Source organism: Conger conger, unplaced genomic scaffold (assembly GCF_963514075.1).
Source record: "Conger conger unplaced genomic scaffold, fConCon1.1 SCAFFOLD_61, whole genome shotgun sequence".
Lineage (NCBI taxonomy): Eukaryota > Metazoa > Chordata > Actinopteri > Anguilliformes > Congridae > Conger > Conger conger.
The window spans coordinates 325,849-350,991 of record NW_026890389.1 but is presented as its reverse complement, the minus strand read 5'-3'; the positions used below and the strand labels follow the sequence as shown (position 1 = coordinate 350,991).

The following is a 25,143-nucleotide window of genomic DNA, read 5'->3' as shown; positions in this document are numbered from 1 at the left end:
AGCAAACACAGTACCCAAGCCACAACGAGGGCTTAAACCTGGCAACAAAACACTTTAATGATATATTTGTTAAATTGGCAATAAAATCAAACCTTAAACTTGCAAACATGAAAATAAGATAAGAATGAGAATGAAAATAAGAAGGAGCCAGAAGAGAAATGGTTTGATAATGAATGCTGTCCAGCTCAGAAGCAGCTGAGACAGCTGTCCCATAAACACAGGGAGCCCAGTGACTACGAAGGATGCTTCAGATACCATCAGGCCCTGAGACTGGACAAACAGCTCCTCAGAAGGAAAAAACAGCAATATATGTCCTAAGAAATTGACAGAATTCAAAATGCAATTAATAAAAACACGTTTTGGGATCAGTGGAAAAAACGAAATTTGTCAAACACAAAAGAAAAATTGACAATACAGAATGGTAGTATCTGGATAAAACACTTTCAAGAACTTCATCAAAAACTTGAAAGTGAAACATTTAATTCCAATCAGACCTCAATTTACAAACAATTAAAAGACTTTAAGACAGCCATTAAAGACAAGCAAAATCCTTAGGACACCTTAATTACTCTGCAGGAGTTAAAAAGCAGCTACAGGCCCTGAAGGCCAGAAAAGCATGTGGACCTGATGGTATCTGCACAGAGATGTTGAAACATGGCAGCCCTAAACTACATGAGGCCCTCCTCAAACTATTTAATTTAACACTCAATACTGGGTGTTTCCCTGCAATCTGGAACCAAGGCTTGATTACCCCTATATTTAAAAGTGGAGATAAATTTGACCCAAACAATCATCAAGGCATCTGTGTGAGCAGTAATCTGGGGAAGGTTTTCTGCAGTATAATTAATGCCTGGATACTGGCCTTCCTTAAGGAACTTGATGTCTTGAGTAAGAGTCAGATTGGCTTTTTACCAAATTATCACACCTCTGACCATATCTACACCCTACACACACTCATAAACAAGCACGTCCACCAAACTAATAAAGGAAAAATATTTGCATGCTTTGTTGATTTCAAAAAAGCATTTGATTCAATTTGGCACAGTGGACTGTTCTTTAAAATCTTCCAAAGTGGTGTAGGGGGTAAAGTTTATGATATCATGAAATCGATGTACACAGAGAATAAATGCAGTATCAATTGCAAATAAAAGAACTGAATTCTTCTGGGAGGAGGAGCAGGGAGGGTGGGAGGAACAAGAGAGAAACAGAGAGCACAAAGGAATGGGAATGGGAGTTATGGTCTTCCGAAAAAGAAAACTGATTGCAGGGAAGCAGGTACCACTTCACCCTAGGAGCCAACACCCTGGAGCACACCACCAGCTACACTTACCTGGGCCTGGTGATTAGGGCTCCAGGGAGTTTCAACATGGCAATAAACGCATTACGGGACAAAGCACACAAGGCCTACTACGCAATTAAAAGAACAATTTCCACATTCAATCCCCCTGTAAAAATCTGGCTATTATAGGGGCCTCTATTACACAACAACAAAAACAATGGGATGGAAATGAAATAGAAAATTTTCACCTGGAGTTGTGTAAAAGTATATTACGTGTCCACAGAAATGCCCGAAATAATGTGTGCAGGGCCAAATTAGGCTGCTTCCCCCTCCTGCTGCCAGTAGAGAAAAGAGCTCCCAAATTCTGTGCTCATTTGAATCAGGCCGACCCACACTGCTACCAGCACGAGGCTGAGCCACACTGCTACCAGCACGAGGCTGAGCCACACTGCTACCAGCACGAGGCTGACCCACACTGCTACCAGCACGAGGCTGAGCCACACTGCTACCAGCACGAGGCTGAGCCACACTGCTACCAGCACGAGGCTGAGCCACACTGCTACCAGCACGAGGCTGAGCCACACTGCTACCAGCACGAGGCTGAGCCACACTGCTACCAGCACGAGGCTGACCCACACTGCTACCAGCACGAGGCTGAGCCACACTGCTACCAGCACGAGGCTGAGCCACACTGCTACCAGCACGAGGCTGAGCCACACTGCTACCAGCACGAGGCTGAGCCACACTGCTACCAGCACGAGGCTGAGCCACACTGCTACCAGCACGAGGCTGAGCCACACTGCTACCAGCACGAGGCTGACCCACACTGCTACCAGCACGAGGCTGAGCCACACTGCTACCAGCACGAGGCTGAGCCACACTGCTACCAGCACGAGGCTGACCCACACTGCTACCAGCACGAGGCACTGAAGAGCAACCAACTCTACCCAGAGAAAGACCCACTGGGACAACTGGCCATCAAAAAACTATTTTCACACAATATACAAGAAAAAGAGTTGCAGAGATACGGAGAGACAGGTGCGAATACTTCGCTGAAACTAACCAAGTCATCAGTGATAGACTAGGGAGGCGGGGTTACAGAACAGAATTGAAACTGGAGATGCGTTAGAAAGTTAGTTAAGTGATTTAAATTGCAAATACCCAAAACTAGTGAATGTTAGTTCGTTAGTTTGACAAACATATTAGTGTGTTAGTATAATTAGTACTGTACAACTATCTAAGTTAGTTGGGATTAGTATATTAGTGCTATGTACAAACATGAAATGGAGAGAAAGCAGAAAGTAAGGAATGCAAGATTGGAAGGAAGATTGAACCCCGGAACTACCGTAAACACCCGAATAGTGGGGCACGCAGACAAGGGAGTGACTGGGCTAGTAAACATTCAGACTCAGACATCACAGGGGAAGACGAGTGCAAAGACTAATGAATATAAACAGAACACCAGACATGAATATGAAAAATAATAAATTACAAGAATAACGATAATAAACAATGATAAACTAACAGACAGAACACAGGAACATAACACACTCGTTAACAATGTACAGACCACAGCCTTGCTGTTGAAACTGGTCACCACAAAAAGACCTGGCTGCCAAAAGAGAACAGGCTGTGTGCTCACTGCAGCCTGGGAGAGGTGGAGACAGAGGCCCACTTTCTACTTACCTGCCCCAAGTACCTCTTCATCACAAATCAGTATTTTCCCAAATTCGTTGCCCACAATAATCAATTTCAATGCCTGTCAGAACCAAATAAATTAAAAATACTTCTGGGGGAAGATACTGGGGCAGCTCAATACGTCTCTGCCTGCCATAATTTAAGAGAGGGTATAAGAGAGGGTGTCGTAAATTAACCTGGATTTATGTGTGTGTGTGTGTGTGTGTGTGTGTATATGTGTGTGTGTTTGTGTGTGTGTGTGAGAAGGTTTGTGTGTGTGTGTGTGTGTGTGTGTGTGTGTGTGAGAGAGAGTGTGTGTGTGTGTGTTTGTATGTACTGTGCATCCAGAAAGTATTCACAGCGCTTCACTTTTCCCACATTTTGTTATGTTACAGCCTTATTCCAATCCTGCCGCTGAAAAACATCCCCACAGCATGATGCTGCCACCACCATGCTTCACTGTAGGGATGGTATTGGCCAGGTGATGAGCGGTGCCTGGTTTCCTCCAAACATGACGCCTGGCATTCACGCCAAAGAGTTCAATCTTTGTCTCATCAGACCTGAGAATTTTGTTTCGCATGGTCTGAGAATCCTTCAGGTGCCTTTTGGCAAACTCCAGGTGGGCTGCCATGTGCCTTTTACTAAGGAGTGGCTTCCGTCTGGCCACTCTACCATACAGGCCTGATTAGTGGATTACTGCAGAGATAGTTGTCCTTCTGGAAGGTTCTCCTCTCTCCACAGAGGAACGCTGGAGCTCTGACAGAGTGGCCATCGGGTTCTTAGTCACCCTCCCTTAGTCTCCCCCGATTGCTCAGTTTAGATGGGCGGCCAGCTCTAGGAAGAGTCCTGGTGGTTCCAAACTTCTTCCATTTACAGATGATGGAGGCCACTATGCTCATTGGGACCTTCAAAGCAGCAGAAATCTTTCTGTACCCTAGATTTATGCCTCGAGACAATCCTGTCTCGGAGGTCTACAGACAATTCCTTTGACTTCATGCTTGGTTTGTGCTCCGACATGCACTGTCAACTGTGGGACCTGATATAGACAGGTGTGTGCCTTTCCAAATCATGTCCAATCAACTGAATTTACCACAGGTGGACTCCAATTAAGCTGTAGAAACATCTCAAGGTTGATCAGTGGAAACAGGATGCACCTGAGCTCAATTTTGAGCTTCATGGCAAAGGCTGTGAATACTTATGTACATGTGATTTCTTAGTTTTTTATTTTTAATAAATTTGCAAACATTTCAAAAGAACGTCTTTCATGTTGTCATTATGGGGTGTTGTGTGTAGAATTTTGAGGGAAAAAATGAATTTATTCCATTTTGGAATAAGGCTGTAACATAACATTATGTGTGGGGGGTTTGTTGTTTTTGTTGTTTATCACTTATCTATGTCAATGCTTTTGCAAATAAAGCACATTTGAGAGAGGGGGTGCGAGAGAGAGAGAGAGAGGGGGAGAGAGAGAGAGAGAGAGAGAGAGAGAGAGGGAGAGAGGGAGGGAGAGAGAGGGAGGGTGAGAGAGAGAGAGAGGTTGAGAGCGGGAGGGTGAGGGAGAGCGAGAGAGAGAGAGAGATAGGGGGTGAGAGAGTGGGAAGGAGACGGGCTTTGGCAGTGAGATGGAATTGCCCATATATGGTGTCTGCGTGGCGTCGTAGCGCAAATGCGTGCTTCAGTGCGCGCGCGTGTGGGAGTTTTTTTTTTTTTTTACAAAGAGGGAGCGCGCATGCCAGTCACAGCCTGCGTGGCCGCGGAATAAGCGCGCTATCGAGAAATCGCGTCACATTCAGCGGACGAGCTGAGCTCTCGCTGCTTTCACAGAGAGTGGCAAACCCGGAGAGAGAGACGAAGGGAGAGACGGAAGGAGAGAGGAAGGGAGAGACGGAGGGAGAGATGGAGGGAGAAAGGGATCGAGAGAGGAAGCGGTGGAAAGGACAGAGAAGGAAAGCGGAGATTGACTGAAGAGACGATGACGAAGAGCTGTAAATGGAATACGGTGTTGGTCTTATAAGCACAGAACGTCTCAACGAACACAAAGACGCAGGTTTAAGTGCACTTTAATATAAATGCATTTGAATGACACCCAAATACACTTATCAGCCATGACAAGATTACAATTTCACGACGCCCAGACCATTCCTCAGCGATATCATAAATAGATCTTTTTTTCTTACATAAAAAACGTGTTATATACACACCGACATTACGAAAGCAATACACATTTTCATGTAACCAGCGGATTTTCTACAAAATACACGAATCACTTCTGTGCATGTACATACCGCACATCCAGAGAGATATGTATTAACTTCTAATGACAATAGTGTAAAATATTCACACATACAAGAATACCACTTTTGTAAACATTTGTTTCCATTAACGTAGCAGTATAATAGCCAGGACATATAGGAATCAATCCTTTACTTTACCGTAGACAACTCTACGTTAGCGTACCGACACTGCGAGAAAAATAAAACCGTTCTCAGCCTGTGTCACATGATTAAACCAAGTAAATAAAAATATACCTCATTCACATTCTTTATGTTTATTTACTGTGTACTCAACATCAAATATGTTTTATTCATCTAGCCTAGTCAAAAAATAAATACATAAATAAATAAATACACTTTAAAAAAATAAACCAACCGCTGGACTGCTTTCCTGAACCGCTTTCCTCAAAATAAAACTAGAGAAGCGGTCAGCAGGTCGCTGGGTTGACAAGAGCAGACGAGTTTGGGGGATACAGCACCCCCGAAACCCACTCCACTCTGCCCTCTGAAACTGCCGGTCTCAGAAGGTTGTAATACCACATACGGCCTGCAGGTGGTGCTATTGTTCATGTAACACAACAGCAGACCCACAGGCTGCGGATAAAGAGGAGACCAGCACTGTGTTCCAATGGGCGTATTAGCAATGAATACACCCTCAAAAAAATAACCACCAGCCTCTGGCCTCCCCTAGGATGGAATAAGCACAGTGAGACCAATGTTTACAGCACGTGTTTGAAATGAACAACGGCCACTCATCGAGATAAAGAGACACAAACTCAAAACGTGTTTTTTTCTTCAATAAATGCCAATAAATTAATTTGTAAAAATTCAGAATTGAGAATTTGCCAGGAGGATTAGCACAGCTGGAACTGGGAGGGGTTTGACCTTTGACCATTGGTTCAGGTTCTGCGTCGGAAGGAGGGAACCCCAAAAACCGCGTGAAGGTTTTGGCGTCTAATAGGCTAGTTAGCTGCTGCAGGCTAATATGATCCTGCGCTTTAAGTTTGTGCCTCTGCCTCACTGATATGGAGCAGTGAACGTGTGATTTTTAAATGCATAAATAGCAGTAGCATTAGCAGTGTTGTTTCGTCTCTGTGTGTTAAAGTGCGCTCAGAAGGGAACCCCAAGTTCACTCAAGGCACCCCAAAACCAAACAACACTGCGCTGTGCTGGGCTGACCGTAACGCACGTAGTTAAATACATAACTATATTTCACAATCTTCATTTGCAATGCCGAAATTTACATATATGAATGCATCCATAAATGTTATTCTTTTTTAAATATATATACGTATACATATACAATTTGTATATATTTATACACTAAATTATTTTCCCATTCCAGGGAAAGTAGATGTCCGTGAAATATGACAATATGCCATACGCAACAAAGTCACAGACTTATTTTAGAACAAAGGATCACTTCCTTTTCCATCTGAAAGACAAAATGGAGGGAGAGAAGGAAGGGAGGAGGTGAGTACATTTCATTTACTGAAGAACAGCGCACCAAGGACAGATATTATATTAGTGATGTATTATTAATATGTCCATATTAATCCTCCATTACTGCTTCTCACCTCAGCAACTACATGCACATTAAAGAAGAGCTGAGACATGAAGCTAATCTACATCTACATCCATATCTAATCTACATCCATATCTAATCTACATACATATCTAATCTACATACATATCTAATCTACATACATATCTAATCTACATCCATATCTAATCTACATACATATCTAATCTACATCCATATCTAATCTACATCCATATCTAATCTACATACATATCTAATCTACATACATATCTAATCTACATACATATCTAATCTACATCCATATCTAATCTACATACATATCTAATCTACATCCATATCTAATCTACATACATATCTAATCTACATCCATATCTAATCTACATCCATATCTAATCTACATCCATATCTAATCTACATACATATCTAATCTACATCCATATCTAATCTACATCCATATCTAATCTACATCCATATCTAATCTACATACATATCTAATCTACATCCATATCTAATCTACATACATATCTAATCTATATACATATCTAATCTATATTTTTATCAAAGTTTGGATTTGAGAGGCAGAGGTTGAGGGAGATTGTGTGAGTGGGAAAGAGAGGGAGAAAGAGTGTGAGGGAGAGAAAGAGAGAGAAAGAAAGAGAGGGAGAGAACAGGGGGAGGGGGGTCTTACCTGGCTGAAAGTGTTGTGGGGGGGGGGTCACAGTGGAGTTGATGCAACTCAGGTTGTTGCCCCAGGACAGGGGCAATTGAGGCTCCTGCCCCAAACACGGGTTCCATGGCGACCAGCTCTCCGAGGGAGGGCTGGGCGCGAGGCAGACTGGGCGTGGCGACGGGGGCGGTGAGCGTGGCAGGCGCAGCCGGGCACTCTGGGACGGAGGAGGACTCCGTCTCCATGACGACCGCTTCTTCCGCGCCTGCTGTGGCTCCGCCCCCAGCCACGCCGCTAGGGTGCGTCGAACGGACGCTACAGACGCTGCTGGCAACGCTACAGACGCTGCCGGCAACGCTACAGACGCTGCTGGCACTCCAGCAGGCTGGGGAGGGAGCGGCCTGGGGCCCGGGGGCGGGGCCCGGCCGGGGAGGGGGAGGGGCCAGGGGGAGGAGGAGAGACTGCAGGGCGCTCTGCTCAAACAGAGAGCCCTCGTCCAGGGACCGGGGCGGGTCCACCACCACTCTTCCTGTCAGTCTCTTGACAGGGTGGAACATCTCGGCCAATGGGGAGACGGGATCCCGCCCCAGGGGCGGGGTGTTAGAGAGAGGGGCGGAGCCTGAGGAGGAGGCGGAGCTCAACTGCTCGGCAAGAGAGCTGATTTGCTGAGCCAGGTAGGAAATCTCAGCCCTCTCCTGCTCTAGCTCCGCCTCCTCCCCCTCCAGGGGGAGGGGCCACTCCGTGGGCGAGGCCTCGGGGGTCAGGAGCCCCTCCAGGGGGTGACAGAACGGCCCCCGGGGGGGCAGGTCCACGTAGAGAGGGGGCAGGGGGAGGGGGGGCATGAGGGTGCAGTCCCCCTCCTCAGGGGTGTCAGGGGTGGGGGGCAGCTTCTCATAGAGGGTGTGGCCTCCGGCGGGCAGCAGGGAGAGGAGGAGCTGCTGGGGGGCGGGGCAAAGGGTGGAGAGTGGGAGGGACAAGGGGCGGGATACAGGAAAAGGAGGGGGAGGGGCGGAGTCTAACGTGTACGTAACCCCGCCCCTTCCTGCCTGGGGGGCATAGCGGGGCGCGGTGCAGGCGAACCCCTCCCCGCGCTGATGCATTCTGGGAGGCGGGAGGGGAGGCGGCATCAGACAGGGGGGTGGGAACAGACTCTGCGGCAGCCAATCCATGTTGGCGGCAGTAGAGGTGGGCGGAAGTCCCGGCGGGAGGGGGCGATTGGCCAGGCTCCAGGGGGGGCGGGGCCTGTTGCTGGGGAAAGGCCTCCTCCTCCAGCGATGTGACAGCGCCCCCTGGCTCCTCGGAGGAGCTGAGGCTGGTGAAGTCGAAGGACTGGCCTGACAGGCCGCCGCTGCTGGGCGTGAACACCTGGTCCGGACTGGACAGCGTGTCCGGGGACCGCAGACCCAGGCTGTCCTGGTACGAGGCGCTCGCGCTCAGAACCAGCGCCAACTGGGCCTGCTCCGTGCACAGCTGCTGTCTCACTGAGCAGGCCTCCGCCTCACTGAGAGAGAGAGAGAGAGAGAGAGAGAGGGAGAGGGAGAGGGAGAGGAGGGAGAGAGGGGAGAGGGAGGGAGAGAGAGAGAGAGAGAGAGAGAGGGAGAGAGAGAGAGAGAGAGAGAGAGAGGGAGAGAGAGAGAGAGAGAGAGAGAGGGAGAGAGAGAGAGAGAGAGGGAGAGAGAGAGGGAGAGAGAGAGAGAGGGAGAGAGAGAGAGGGAGAGAGAGAGGGAGAAAGGTTACTCTTCATGTCTTGCTATTTTTTCCATCTTTTAAGCAAATTGTCTCTGGTTGAAACCTCAGGCGGATGCTGCTTTTGTTAGTAGAGCTCATAAACCATTTGGAGCGTAGTGGTTAAGCTAAGCTAAGCTTAATGACTGCGACCTGCAAGGTCAGTGGTTCAATCCCCAGTATAGCCACAATAAGATCCACACAACCCTTGAGCAAGGCCCTTAACCCTGCACTGCTCCAGGGGGATCTACATCTAAATCTATATCTACATCCATATCTATATTTACATGCATATCTAAACTACATCCATATCTACATCCAAATCTATATTTACATCCATATCTAATCTACATGCATATCTAATCTACATCCATTTACTAAACAGGGGGATTGTCTCCTGCTTTGTCTTAGTCAACTGTACATCACTCTGGATAAGAGCGTCTGCCAAATGCCATTAATGTAATGTACTGTACTGTAATGTAATGGAACAGTATCTCACACCTATTTTCTTAATGTTTGCTCCTGATCTGAAAAGAACAATCAGGAGGGGTGTAGGGGTGTAGGGGTGTAGGGGTGTAGGGGTGTAGGGGTGTAGTGGTGTAGGGGTATATGGGTGTAGTAGTGTAGGGGTGTAGTGGTGTAGGGGTGTAGTGGTGTAGGGGTGTAGGGGTGTAGGGGTGTAGTGGTGTAGGGGTGTATGGGTGTAGGGGTGTAGGGGTGTAGTAGTGTAGGGGTGTAGTGGTGTAGGGGTGTAGGGGTGTATGGGTGTAGTAGTGTAGGGGTGTAGTGGTGTAGGGGTGTAGGGGTGTAGGGGTGTAGTGGTGTAGTGGTGTAGTGGTATTGTGGTGTAGTGGTGTAGGGGTGTAGGGGTGTAGTGGTGTAGGGGTGTAGGGGTGTATGGGTGTAGTGGTGTAGTGGTGTAGGGGTGTAGTGGTGTAGTGGTGTAGGGGTGTAGTGGTGTAGGGGTGTAGGGGTGTAGGGGTGTAGTGGTGTATGGGTGTAGGGGTGTAGGGGTGTAGGGGTGTAGGGGTGTATGGGTGTAGGGGTGTAGTGGTGTAGTGGTGTAGTGGTGTAGGGGTGTAGTGGTGTAGGGGTGTAGGGGTGTAGTGGTGTAGGGGTGTAGTGGTGTAGTGGTGTAGGGGTGTAGGGGTGTAGTGGTGTAGTGGTGTAGGGGTGTAGGGGTGTAGTGGTGTAGTGGTGTAGTAGTGTAGTGGTGTAGTGGTGTAGTAGTGTAGGGGTGTAATGGTGTAGTGGTGTAGGGGTGTATGGCTGTAGTGGTGTAGTGGTGTAGGGGTGTAGTGGTGTAGTAGTGTAGGGGTGTAGTGGTGTAGGGGTGTATGGCTGTAGTGGTGTAGTGGTGTAGGGGTGTAGTGGTGTAGTAGTGTAGGGGTGTAGTGGTGTAGTGGTGTAGTAGTGTAGGGGTGTAGGGGTGTAGTGGTGTAGTGGTGTATGGCTGTAGTGGTGTAGTGGTGTAGTGGTGTAGTAGTGTAGGGGTGTAGGGGTGTAGTGGTGTAGGGGTGTATGGCTGTAGTGGTGTAGTGGTGTAGGGGTGTAGTGGTGTAGTGGTGTAGTGGTGTAGGGGTGTAGGGGTGTAGTGGTGTAGTGGTGTAGTGGTGTAGGGGTGTAGTGGTGTAGTGGTGTAGGGGTGTAGGGGTGTAGTGGTGTAGTGGTGTAGGGGTGTATGGATGTAGTGGTGTAGTGGTGTAGTGGTGTAGGGGTGTATGGCTGTAGTGGTGTAGTGGTGTAGGGGTGTATGGCTGTAGTGGTGTAGTGGTGTAGGGGTGTAGTGGTGTAGGGGTGTAGGGGTGTAGTGGTGTAGGGGTGTAGGGGTGTAGGGGTGTAGTGGTGTAGGGGTGTAGGGGTGTAGTGGTGTAGGGGTGTAGGGGTGTAGTGGTGTAGGGGTGTAGGGGTGTAGGGGTGTAGTGGTGTAGGGGTGTAGGGGTGTAGGGGTGTAGTGGTGTAGTGGTGTAGGGGTGTAGTGGTGTAGTGGTGTAGGGGTGTAGGGGTGTAGTGGTGTAGGGGTGTAGTAGTGTAGGGGTGTAGTGGTGTAGGGGTGTAGTGGTGTAGGGGTGTAGGGGTGTAGGGGTGTAGTGGTGTAGGGGTGTAGTGGTGTAGTGGTGTAGTGGTGTAGGGGTGTAGGGGTGTAGGGGTGTAGTGGTGTAGGGGTGTAGGGGTGTAGGGGTGTAGGGGTGTAGGATGCTGAGGTGCTTCCAATCGCCATGACAATGAGCCCTGCTCACCTGACCACGTAGCTGCGGCAGCTGATGGGGCTGTCTCCTGTCTCCAGGTGCAGCACCATGTACAGCCAGGTGAAGGTGCTGTCCTGCATCTGCACCCTGACCACCATCTCCGCCCGCCCCTCACCCCCCTCGCCCACTGCGTCCAAACAAACACAAACACAAACACAACACATTACCACCCAGCGATCTGCACATACCCCGTACCACTGCTTAACCAAACACACACAAACACACACAAACACAACACATCACCACCAAGATCTGCACATACCCCATACCACTGCTTAACCAAACACACACAAACACACACAAACACAAACACAACACATCACCACCGAGATCTGCACATGCCCCATACCACTGCTTAACCAAACACACACAAACACACACACAAACACAACACATCACCACCGAGATCTGCACATGCCCCATACCACTGCTTAACCAAACACACACAAACACACACACAAACACAACACATCACCACCCAGCGATCTGCACATACCCCATACCACTGCTTAACCAAACACACACAAACACACACACAAACACACACAAACACACAGATAACACATCACCACGCAGAGATCTGCACATACCCCGTACCACTGCTTAGTCACTGCACTCACTGCAGGCAAACAAACACAACACAAACAGACACAAACACAACACAAATACAATACACAACACAGACAAATGCAAAGAGACCAGTACTCACACAGGCAGCAGTGCTGGGCAGACGCGTGCGGGAGATCTTGTGGGTGCAGGAGGCTGTACCAGGAGCGAGCACGCAGCGCGTCCACGTCATAGCCCAGGTACAAACTCACACTGCAGCAGGGAAGATAACAACAGGCCCGCTTTAACGAATAAGTTCCGGTCCCGCACAACGCTACACGTTCTTTCGCAAATAGCATCCCCCGCCTGGCGATGGTTGTGTGACGTGGGCTCCTCACCTGTCGTCCGCGTCCTGGACCCGCATGTCGTGGCTGTGCCGCGAGTGGAACCCGGCAAGGAAGAAAGCGTGGTCCGCGGGCGGGGCGAGGGTCGGAGGCGTGCCGGGGGAGCACGGCTGGCCCTCCAGCGGGGAGCAGAAGCAGAGCCAGGCGGGATTTGAAGTCCAGTAAGAGGCGGCGGTTCCTGGAGTCGACAGACAGTGTGCGCGGACCAGCGTCAGCCTCGTGCCGGCGCTCTGTCGACGCGCCGATTTTGACGTATGGAACCGACACCGGAACAGGCGGTCTGAGAGAGAGACGGATTAAAATATTTGAACCTGTAGCAACGTCTGGGAAATAAATTAAGAATAACCGAAGAAACGGTGAACTGTTTTAGTTGTACCTGTGTCGGCTGAAGTCGTCGGCGATAGGTTGCTCCTCATGACGAAGTGGTCAGTGGGATCAATGATGTCATAAACGCTGTCTCCCTGGGCAACCAGATCCACCTGGAAGATTGGGAAAGAAGCAACCTCTTCAAGCGCGGAACCTCGACGATATTATCTTACCTGCTGCAGAACTTCCGCTGTCACGGTCACTCAAGCATTATCCAGGCGTCTGCCTAACTGCAGACTTCCGTACCCGTGTCCCCGCAATTAATCTGACTCATGGTTCTGCCTCCCGCGTGTCGTCCGTGGGTCTGTGTGATGAATCACGCTCTCCAGCCCCGCGTCGTTAACGTGGACACGAACCTCGACGTTTCGAGGCATATTCGAAATTAATCATAGCCCAGCCTCATGCTCTGCGGCATCCGCCCCCAACGAACGGGCTGCGTTTCTATATTTAAGCATTATGAGTCACTAGGCTAATAGCCTACTACACGGGGAAGCTTAGGCTCCGTGACAGATCCACTCTTAGTTCAGGTAGCGTGTTCATTGTCCAGTGAATAGGCTGTCGTCACAACTGACCGAGGAAATACACTCGCAACAAAATTGATCATCTTTACAGCAGGCTACTACAAATAGCTAACAGTGTTCAGTGTTTAACAAATAAATAAAACAAATCATGAAAGCTTAGAGTGAGAAGAAACAACGTTTCAAAGGATATAGGCCTACTACTCATGACCATATAATTAATGATAATTAAGAGTAGGCTATTATAATTATAGTGGTTATGTATGTATTATTGTTAGCTAATAGTTATTGTTATAGGCGTGCCGCCTATACTATTATTATTATTATTATTAGTCAGACAATTAAGACTATTATTGCTGTTACTATTGATGATGATGGTGTGGTTGTTGTTGTTGTTGTTGTTTGAGATTGTGTTGCTCTTGTTGTGCACTCACCATAGAGTGCCCCAGGTGTTCTGTGACGCTGTCGGACAGGTAGAGCAGCTTCCCCTCGCTGGTCAGCATCAGCAGGAAGCCTGGCAGCTCGTGCACCAGGCGCGAAAGTTCTTGGAAGGACATGAAGCTCGAGCTCCCTTCTTGGCCGCCGGAAGTTTCCGATTCTGTGCGCGCGACAGAGGGACATGGGTCGTGTTATGAAGGTTCATTGTAGCGATGCGAGAAAAGCTTCACACCTCCGAAAGATTCTAACACTCCCAGGTTTGCATTTTAAGCTACTGTCGATCGTACAGTCGTGTGCGTGCTTATCTATTCCCTCATTCATTCATAACATATAGGCCCAGCTCTGCGTGTAAATTGCGAATGTTACGATTAGCGAAACAATTGTTTCGATGATGAGTTTTAGTCATGGTCTCGCTGCCTGCTCTCTCGCCTTCCACAGCAACATTTCAGAACCTTGGGCAGCACCAAGAGCGATTCAGAACTATGGACAGCGAAATCCCTTTTTAAAAAACCGTTAAACTGACCATGAATTCAGCAAGGAAGCAAGCCGACACACTTGCGTTTTGTTCCAAATGGACTCAGCTAAAAGGAGTCGCAGAATTGCACCTGTTGATTCCGTAGGCTAAATAATCCTATAAATTGGGTAGGGGAAAATCAAATCAAATGGAGACAGAACTTCCGTAAAAAAAAGAAGAAAAAAAAGTTCCGTCTGACACCCGTCAGTCCTATTTACCTTGAGAGAAGAAGACAGACTTCCTGGTGTACATGCAGGCGAGGGACATGATGTGCAGGTAGGAGAGGCGAGCCTTTTCCGCCTCGGAGATTGGCAGCAGCTCCTTCAGGTTCCGAATCTCCGCGTTGATCTGGTCCCTCCGAGCCTTCGAGGCTCCTTTCGTGGACCGGTACATCGTGACCCGCACAGCCGGAACCGAAGCAGTCAGGCCGTGGTTGTGAAGCTCTCCTTGTCGGCGTGATTAGAAACTGCGGTTCTCTCTTCTTGTTGAATCGGTCAGCGGCAAGAGGTTTTTTCCCAGTTTTATTTCTAAAACTTGTTTTGTTTTGTACCCGTTTGTTGATGGCTATTGTGGCGGAATCTCCGCCTCCTGCCTGGTTGGCCGGTCCGTGGCTCGATGTCGCTTGCCCCCCTGCTCGGAGAGAGAAGGTACCGGCGCCTGGTCGCTGGTTGTGCCGTTGTCATGTGGAGTTGGCGTTTCTAGTGGTCTCTGCTCGCCGATAACTTATATAGGCTGGGACTCCGGAGGGGGCCCCGGTACGCTAGCACCGACGTAAGAGAGAGGGGCGGGGGGATACAAGAGAGGGGGAGGGAGGGAGAGGGGGGTTTGTACGTCTCATGTCAATATTAGCAATCTCTTTCTCTCTCTTTCCCTCTCTCTCTCTCTCTCTCGCTATCGAATTACAATTTTAAACTATTATATTTAATGTTGGATAAAATGCTAATCTCTCTCTCTCTCTCTCTCTCGCTCTCTCTCTCTCTCTCTCTCTCTCTCTCTCTCTCTCTCTCTCTGAGCGTCACTCGTTTCTCTCTCCAGGCGCTTACGTAGGCTTGGGTTTGGGAGCTCCGTCGACGCACATAACCCAATTTGGACAAAACTAAAAAGTGGGTGTGGCCTTCAGACGCGGAGCCACCGAGCCCCCACCGAGCCGGCGCAGACGGAACAGATCCCGGCCAGATCTGTCTTATAGGCGACTCCCCGCGCGTCTCATTCTTTCTGGAGAACCTGACGTCGTCGCAACGCCACTGTCTCTTGCAGTATTGCATTTTGTAGGCGCATAAATGTACAGTGTACAGGTTGGCCTATAAATATTATTCGGCTAATTAATTAATTAACTGTTAATTCCGTTCCGAGTATTTGTCTGCTGCTGTGAGCGCAGTGCCTCCTGATCTAAACCCCAAACGTATAGTTTATATACAGTATGTTATAATATATGTATATATATATAACGTATAGGCTATTGAGGTGTCGATCTATTTGCTGATTCTGTTCCTTCGAAACTGAAATCGGAGTGAAGGCGTCAATCCGTGGCGATTTTTATGAATGGGAAAAGGATGTCGCTTATTGCCATTGAACCGCTGCCATTAACGGAAGAGTGTCGATGCTTAATCATAAACATGGAGGGTGAAATGTTTAAAACGCTCCATATTTTTTCGATACATTCCAGTTTTGGGGGGAAGGTATGATTGGGATTTAAGAAAACCATATATGAGCTACCCCACCCTACCGCCACACACAACGCCCACCTGCCGGCTGGCCCGAACGAAGAACAGATCCTATATGCGATTTATATGCCCAACTCGTGCCAGGCCACAACACCGATCTGCGTGAGCCACCGCCGTTCTGGAGTGATCACACATTTGTATGGTGCGCGCGACGTGGTCAACTGCGACTCAGAACCGCAACCGCGAGAGCGGAGTTTGTGTCAGAACGAACAGAATCTGAAATATGGGCTCAAATGCGTCACATAAGAGGACTGGCATGTGCAGGCTATCGTTTCACATCTTTGTAGGCTTGTCTATCCGCATCACGGTGTAGGTCACAGCAGTGGACCGGTGATGAGTCAGTTCAGGTGCTCTGGTCAACTGTCAGAAAGACAGGATAACAGGAAAAGGCGTGCGCAAGCAAGTGAGGGGGGGGGAGGGGGGGCATGACCGTTTACAATACGTTCCGTAGGCTATCGTTACCCATCCCCGTCACCGTTTATCGACATAGGACTTAAGAGAAACTTTAGAGAATATTCTGTCATCGGCTCCAAACAGTGCCAGCTCGTACCGCGTAATGGCGAGCTGCCCAGCTGTCCGGGCTAAGAGCAAAACACACCGCCATTATGGGACACAAGGCGTGCGTCTTTACGCGCGACCGCCAGTACACACTCCATTCAGATAGACACATTTCACTCACTCTCGAGAGCAAACACACACACTCTCTCACTCATACACTCACACATTCACACAGACACACACGCACACATTCACACAGACACACACACACACATGATATGGGCGGAGAGTATTTTTAAAATATTGTTTTTTTTCATTGTTCATTTGTTTTATTGAAAATAATATACTTTAAGGCCGATACAGACATTTTTTGTCAAAGTTCTTTGGTTCGTAGTGGGTAGATTTTAACAGTGGAACTCTCAATAACTCGCGCATTCTGTGATATTGTAGTAGATGTCTAAATGACTAATGTACGAGACATACACTCACCTAGTACCCGATTATGTATTTATTCGACTTATTTTTTAGGCTTCTACTTCTGTACCCTATCCACTTGGAGGTATGATGCGTTGTGTGTGCAGAGATGCTCTTCTGCATACCACTGTTGTAATGTGTGGTTATTTGCGTTACTGTCACCATCCTGTCAGCTTCGACCAGTCTGGCCATGCTTCTCTGATGTCTCTCATTAACAAGGCGTTTCTGTCTGCAGAACTGCTGCTCACTGGATTTCTTTTTGTTTTTTGCACCATTCTTTGCAAACTCAAGTCTGTGTGAAAATCCGAGGAGATCAGCAGTTTCTGAGTTACTCAAATCACCCTGTCTGCCACCAACAATCATTCCACGGTCAAAGTCACTTAGATCACATTTCTTCCAGATTCTGATGGTTGACATGAACATTACCCGAAGCTCCTGGCCCGTATCTACATGATTGTATGCATTGCACTGCTGCCACACAATTGACCGATTAGATAATCGCATGAATAAGTAGGTGTAAGAAAGTTAACATGTTCCTAATAAAGTGCTCATATCTTATCTCAAAATCTGAGAGCTCTAGAAAAAACTCTCAATGAGCTATACTTGTCCTCCCCCGGTCTTCCCAACACTAAATTGCTAATTTATTTTTAAAGTTGATATTTAAGTATTGATATTTGAATATAGATGTTTGTGTACTCGGTGCGCGTGGCAGTGGGAGCGGTAATTGTTCGCGTCGGTTGGGGGTACGGGCACCTGAATCACGACGTTTGGAGATTTCTCTGACTCGTGTCGCGAGGTGCAGAGTCCATAAAAAGCGGGGGAAAGTGAACACATTGAGTGAAAAAAAGATGCAATAAAACAGGCACTACAGTCGCAAGATTTTGAAGCTGATGGTGGGCGGCAATGCGGTTTTCAGGAGAAGTGAGAAACACACGTTTATTGGCCACTCTCGGTTCAAGAACCTGAACTGTGCACGGGTGAAATTTCATATGGTCGAGCCGAACGATGAGTGCCCAGCAGCGCTTAATTTCACACAGCCGTACGCGGTAAATCTGCGCTCAACTCTCAAAGCCTACTGATGGAAGAGGAATTTCAGACGGGCTAATCGACAGACTGAAATTCAAGAGACCAATAAATGCCACTTCGGTCATTCTTTCTGATCAATACAGAAAGTTGTTAGAAATGAAATATTTACCCAATTGTCAAATTAATTGCATGTCGCAGACGTCAGCAAGGACCGAGTTTAGGTCAGTCGATGCGTGGAGCGTCCGTGATCCAAACATTAACTGAAGCTCCTGACCCGTACCTACATGATTGTATGCATTGCACTGCTGCCACACAATTGGCTGATTAGATAATCGCATGAATAAGTAGGTGTAATAAAGTTTAGTTGTTCCTACGGGGCGGCTTGTAGCGTAGTGGTTAAGGTACATGACTGGGAGCCACAACATCAGTGGTTTGAATCCTGGTCGAGCCACCATAAAAATGATCCGCACAGCCGTTGGGCCCTTGAGCAAGGCCCTTAACCCCTCATTGCTCCCTGGGTGCTGCACTGTGGCTGCCCACTGCTCCTAGGTAACTAGGATGGGTCAAATACAGAGGACAAATTACCCCATGGGGTTCAATGAAAGTGTATCTTATTATCTAATAAAGTGCTCGGTGAGTGTATATGTGCATTTTTAACAGGCATTTTGAATATGGGCGCAAAAATCTTACAGCAAAAACCAATACAACTCTCAGCACCAGCTGGCTCAACAGTTCATTGCATGTTCAAAATGCACCAAAACTGCAAACATTTCTCAAGTAAATTAATTCACCAAAACACCAGCACTAGTTTTCTTCCAACAAGAATACATTGGCAATCATAGCATAATGAAGGAAAAGACTAACAACTGGTGGCATTACAGTAGAAGCACCATTTTTGTCAATCTATGAAGCAGTATACAGTAATTTTGTGCTCTCAAGTTTTTATTTTATTTTTGTAATTTGATTGCAGTTTTTATTTTATTTTATAATTGGTAGCACATACCACAGGGAGCACAACAGCAGTCTATGTGGGCTTTCAGAAGTCATGATTTATTTTCTCACTCAAACGCAACCACCAGCAAAACTCTGTGTATCTACAGCACTTGCACTTGCACAGCACTTGCACATGTTAACATACTGTTTTAAAAACTGTTAAACCTTCAAAACACAAGACAAATGAGTTAGACAGCAATTTCAACCATAATACGATATTGAAATTTAGTATTGCAATAGCAGAATCCAAAAGAATTAGACCACCACAGAGACTTAGCAGACAATGCTACATTTGCAAATGTCCAACATGTATGTTTGACAGTCATTCCTGAGAAAACATGTATGACCACTGTCCACGTGATCAGCTGTCCCTGCTGATGCACTGAATGCTGCCTGCCAGGACATGCCAGGGAAGGAGCAGGCAGGAGCAGGAGCAGGCAGGAGCAGGAGCAGGCAGGAGCAGGCAGGAGCAGGAGCAGGCAGGAGCAGGCAGGAGCAGGAGCAGGCAGGAGCAGGAGCAGGCAGGAGCAGGAGCAGGCAGGAGCAGGCAGGAGCAGGAGCAGGCAGGAGCAGGCAGGAGCAGGAGCAGGAGCAGGCAGGAGCAGGAGCAGGCAGGAGCAGGCAGGGGCAGGAGCAGGCAGGAGCAGGAGCAGGCAGGAGCAGGCAGGAGCAGGAGCAGGCAGGAGCAGGCAGGAGCAGGCAGGAGCAGGAGCAGGCAGGAGCAGGAGCAGGCAGGAGCAGGCAGGAGCAGGCAGGAGCAGGAGCAGGCAGGAGCAGGAGCAGGCAGGAGCAGGCAGGAGCAGGAGCAGGCAGGAGCAGGCAGGAGGTTTTGTCCCTAAGAGGTTTTGTGAAGAGAGAATATAACATGTGACATAGATGAGAACTTGTGGCCCAATCAGTGGACCAGGATGAGCAGCACTGATGTACATACAGTATTCATCAATGAGTACATATTCCATATATACACTATATTTATATACACTATATATTTTCTCTGCTTCAGAGAAAAATGTTCTAATGTCTCCTCAGGCTACTCTTTTTAGAAAACCTTGAATAATTGCGTGTGTGTGTGTGTGTGTAGATGTGTATTTATATGTGTGAGTTTGTGTGTGTGTGTATTTATGTGTGCGTGTTGTTATGTGTGTGAGTGTGCATGTGTGTGTGTGTGTCTCTGTTTGTGGGTGTATATTTATATGTGTGTGTGTGTGTGTGAGTGTATATTTATGTGTGCATTTATGTGTGTGTTTGTGTGTGTGTGAGTGTATATTTATGTGTGTGAGTGTGTGTGTATTTATGTGTATTTATGTGTGCGAGTAAATTTATCTGTGTGAGTGTGCATGTTTGTGTGTGCGTGTCTCTGTTTGTGGGTGTATATTTATATGTGTGTGTGTGTGTGTGTGTGTGAGTGTATATTTATGTGTGCATTTATGTGTGTGTATGCATGTGTGTGTGTTTGTGAGTGTATATTTATGTGTGTGCCTGTATATTTGTGTGTGTGCATGCACATGTGCATGTGTATGTGTGTGTGTGTGTGTGTGTCTGTGTGTGAGTGTGTGTGTGTGTGTGTAGATGTGTATCTATGTGTGTGAGTGTGTGTGTATTTATGTGTATTTATGTGTGCGAGTAAATTTATCTGTGTGAGTGTGCATGTTTGTGTGTGCGTGTCTCTGTTTGTGGGTGTATATTTATATGTGTGTGTGTGTGTGTGTGAGTGTATATTTATGTGTGCATTTATGTGTGTGTATGCATGTGTGTGTGTTTGTGAGTGTATATTTATGTGTGTGCCTGTATATTTGTGTGTGTGCATGCACATGTGCATGTGTATGTGTGTGTGTGTGTGTGTGTCTGTGTGTGAGTGTGTGTGTGTGTGTGTGAGCGTGTGTGTGAGTGTCTGTGTATGTGTGAGTGTGTGTGTGTGAGAGAGTGAGTGTGTGTGTGAATTCACTACTGTCCATGTTTCTAGGCGAACCAAACAAATGCTGACACAACCTACTACCATCTCACCAGTGTGTCTGTTTGATCTGTTTCTTGCCCCATTCTCTCCCTCTCTCCCTCTCCCTCTCTCCCTCTCCTTCCCTCTCTCTCCTCCCTCCCTCTATGTGCCTTACTGTCTGTGTGTCTACAGAAAATACACCACTCATCCCTCTCTTTCTCTCCCTCTCTGTCCACCCCTCTCTTTCTATCCCTCCAATTTGGCACAAAATGGCCTCCATGCACTCTGTGCTAACTGGTGTAGGTCGGAGTGACTCACTAACCAGCTCTGTGAACAGCTCTGTGAGGCTCGGAGATGCGAGGCTGTGTACATTGTTATTATCAGGAGCTGTGTGTGTTTCTGTGTGTGTGTGTGTGTTTCTGCAGCAGTGTGTGTTTCTGTGTGTGTGTGTGTGTATGTGTGTGCGTGTTTCCGACTTTGTTTTCATGCCTTTTCTCCATCGTCTCTGTCGTCAGAAATAGTCCTGCTGCTTAAAAACAACCAGAGGAAGATCAGCGCCCCCTGCTGGACTCATTCTAATCCCATATTCTCAAGTCTGGATTGTTTATTCTAATAATTCTTTGTTCTCATATTTTTCATATCTAGTCTGGGTCATGCACAAACTCACTGTCCTCAGCATGGCACAAACACACGGACAGGGTAAGAAACAGAAAGACGGACAGACAGCTAAACAGACAGACAGAGTAGAATGTATAGGTAAGGAGACAGAGAGGTAAACACACAGACATAAATATGGACAGACAGGCAGACAGACAAGTGAACATACAGACAGACAGGCGAACACACAGACAGACAGGTGCACACACAGACAGGGAAACAGACAGACAGACAGACAGGTCAACACGCAGACAGGTAAACAGACAGACAGGTCAACACACAGACAGGTAAACAGAGAGACAGACAGGTGCACACACAGACAGGTCAACACACAGACAGACAGACAGGTCAACACGCAGACAGAGAGGTAATGTCGGGTTCTGTATTTCTGTAACATTTATTATTTTTCATACTGATGTCTAGGCCGGCTGTAGCGCAGTGGTTAAGGTACATGACAGGGACCCGCAAGGCCGGTGGTTCTAATCCCGCTGTAGCCACAATAAGATCTGCACAGCTGTTGGGCCCTTGAGCAAGGCCCTTAACCCTGCATTGCTCTAGGGGAGGATTGTCTCATTCATTATTTGGGTGTTTTTTTCCGGAATTTTCCAGTTTCCCACGATTCCTTCTCCGTCTCGCTTTACTTACTTCCTGCTTTCTCTCCATTTCATGTTTGTAGAAAACACTAATCTACTAATCCCGACTAACAAAGAATATGTACAACTAATTATATTAACACACTAATATGTTCATCTAACTAACAAACTAACTAACTATCATTCACCAGTTTTGGGTATTTATAGTATAGTCACGTAACTAACATATTAACATTCTCCATATTTGTGCACTGCTCTGTAGCTCCTCCTCCCTGTTCTAGCTCTGATTGCCTGCCTTAATTCTGCAAATGTTCGCACTGCATTCCTTAAGTCTGTGCAATTGTCTGCTCCCTAATCTGGAGCCGTTTGTGTTCATGTGTGTCTTCATTCCTCCCTTATTGTGTGATTGCTCTTCCATGTGACTCACCTGATGCATATTTGTTAGACCGCTCTCACTTGTCTCATTCCCCTGTGTATTTAAACCTGCCCTTTTCAGTTTCTCGTTGCTAGCTTGTCTTTCTGTGTTTCTGTTCCCCACCCTGGTTCTAGGTTCCCCGTACCTGTGCCCTGTGCCCTGTGCCTCCGCTCAGGTCTGCTCCGCTCTGTTCTGTTTTAGGATTCTGGTTCTGCTCTCTGCTTGGTTTTTTGGACTCTGTTTTTGGCTTTTGTTTTTGTACCTTTGCCTGTCTGTCTTACATACAGACATACAGACATACAGACACACACACACACACACACAGACAGGTGAGAACAGATGGACAGACACACAGACACAGGCAGACATACAGACACACAGACACACAGATAGACACATACATAGACAGACAGACAGACAGACAGGTGAACACACACAGAGACACAGACACAGACACAAGCACACACAAGACACACACAGAGACACAGACACATACACACACACACACACACATCAGATTTTATTTCAGTTTGCCTCAGCAGCCTCATCCCTTTGAAGTTGTCTCTTAATCTTTCCCTTTTTTCTCCAAACTTTTTTTAGACATTCTTTGAGCACCAGCCCGTCCACCCACACCGCCATGGCAACAGAGCCGCTGTCTCTTAGCAACCATTTACGCAATGAGAGAGGGAGGGGGGCTTCGCAAAGACACAGGGACAGAGCAGCAACATTTACTCTTTTAACCCGAGCAAGAGAAGCAGTCACAAAATCATTCCATTTAGAGAGAGAGCAAGAGAGAGAGATGTCAGTGAATTAACAAGACTGCAAAGGCACACATTTTACTTTTTTAGATGTGGCTGTAGTTTCAGTTAAATGTGGGTGTGCTTTGGGATAGATGTGGTGTGGTTTCAGTTAGATGTGGATGTGGTTTGGGATAGATGTGGGTGTGGTTTGGGATAGATGTGGTGTGGTTTCAGTTAGATGTGGGTGTGGTTTCAGTTAGACATGGGTGTGATTTGGAATAGATGTGGGTGTGGTTTCAGTTAGATGTGGGTGTGGTTTGGGATAGATGTTGCTGTAGTTTCAGTTAACCCTAACCCTAACCCTGTGGTTTGGGATAGATGTGGGTGTGGTTTCAGTTAGATGTGGGTGTGGTTTGGAATAGATGTGGGTGTGGTTTCAGTTAGATGTGGGTGTGGTTTGGGATAGATGTGGGTGTGGTTTCAGTTAGATGTGGGTGTGGTATGGGTTAGATGTGGGTGTGGTTTGAGTTAGATGTGGTTGTGGTTTCAGTTAGATGTGGGTGTGGTATGGGTTAGATGTGGGTGTGGTTTCAGTTAGACATGGGTGTGATTTGGAATAGATGTGGGTGTGGTTTCAGTTAGATGTGGGTGTGTTTTGGGATAGATGTGGCTGTAGTTTCAGTTAACCCTAACCCTGTGGTTTGGGATAGATGTGGGTGTGGTTTCAGTTAGATGTGGGTGTGGTTTGGAATAGATGTGGGTGTGGTTTCAGTTAGATGTGGGTGTGATTTGGGATAGATGTGGGTGTGGTTTCAGTTAGATGTGGGTGTGGTATGGGTTAGATGTGCGTGTGGTTTGGGATAGATGTGGCATGCATACTCATACAGACACACACATGCACACACACATAATTCTGGTGTGTGGGATCATCTCACTGCCTGGCCTGATGGTCTGTTTCATAACAAAGATGCCCCAACCAAGTTCCACAAACAAGTAAAATATCCTCTTACCAAACGCACCCAACACAGGCATTCCCATGAAAAGGAATGGCCTTTGACCAAACTGAAAAATCTTTTATCAGTAACTTATTGCAGAAATGTTGCAGTGAACTCAGACATGATTGACATGTCTCACGCATACTCTAGAGGAGCCTCAGCGAGATTGGAGGGGATTCTCCAATCAGGACACAGACCCAAGCCACAGATCTTTTCTGGCGCTGTGCTCGTTTGTGGTTGTGTGCAACAGTGGCACCTTGTGGCCATACAGCGGTACTGTGCTAAGTCTGCTGTGCAGTTAGTTATGAAACACCATGACTCATCTTGTGTGTGGATGGGATCCAACTGCAGAAGCGCTCACACACACACACACACACGCACACACACACACAAGGCGCACACACACACACCATCTGCCGTTCCTGCTGGTGATGAATGTACATTTGACACACCGACTTAAAATATTTTATATTTTATTTAATTTCAGTAAAAAAAAAAAAAAAATCAAACCAGAAGAAGAGCCAAAACAACACAAGAGAAAAAAGACAGAAAGCACAGCACTGACAGGTGGATACAGGACGGGCCAGCGCTGTGGATTTAGACGGATGCAGTAAAGGGGGAGCGGGAGAAGGAGAGTTTAATATGCTGGGTGCACAGGATCCTACCTCAGAGCACATCCGCATGTTATCACACACTATTACAGCATGTTATCACACACTATTACAGCATGTTATCACACACTATTACAGCATGTTATCACACACTATTACAGCATGTTATCACACACTATTACAGCATGTTATCACACACTATTACAGCATGCTATCACACACTATTACAGCATGTTATCACACACTATTACAGCATGTTATCACACACTATTACAGCATGTTATCACA

At 47.2% G+C, this 25,143-nt stretch overlaps 1 protein-coding gene across 1 annotated transcript; it reads right to left on the bottom strand.

The window, feature by feature from the left end:
- Nucleotides 1-7,453: 7,453 nt before the first annotated feature.
- LOC133120173 (neuronal PAS domain-containing protein 4B-like) lies at nucleotides 7,454-14,866 on the bottom strand. The gene is made up of 9 exons (XM_061230250.1): nucleotides 14,415-14,866; nucleotides 13,679-13,842; nucleotides 12,737-12,839; nucleotides 12,355-12,640; nucleotides 12,120-12,229; nucleotides 11,402-11,537; nucleotides 8,463-8,937; nucleotides 7,880-8,374; nucleotides 7,454-7,837 (listed from the first exon to the last, which is right to left on the bottom strand). The coding sequence occupies exons 1-9, from the start codon at nucleotides 14,587-14,589 to the stop codon at nucleotides 7,454-7,456; spliced, it is 2,328 nt and encodes a 775-aa protein (XP_061086234.1). The 5' UTR covers nucleotides 14,590-14,866.
- Nucleotides 14,867-25,143: the final 10,277 nt, after the last annotated feature.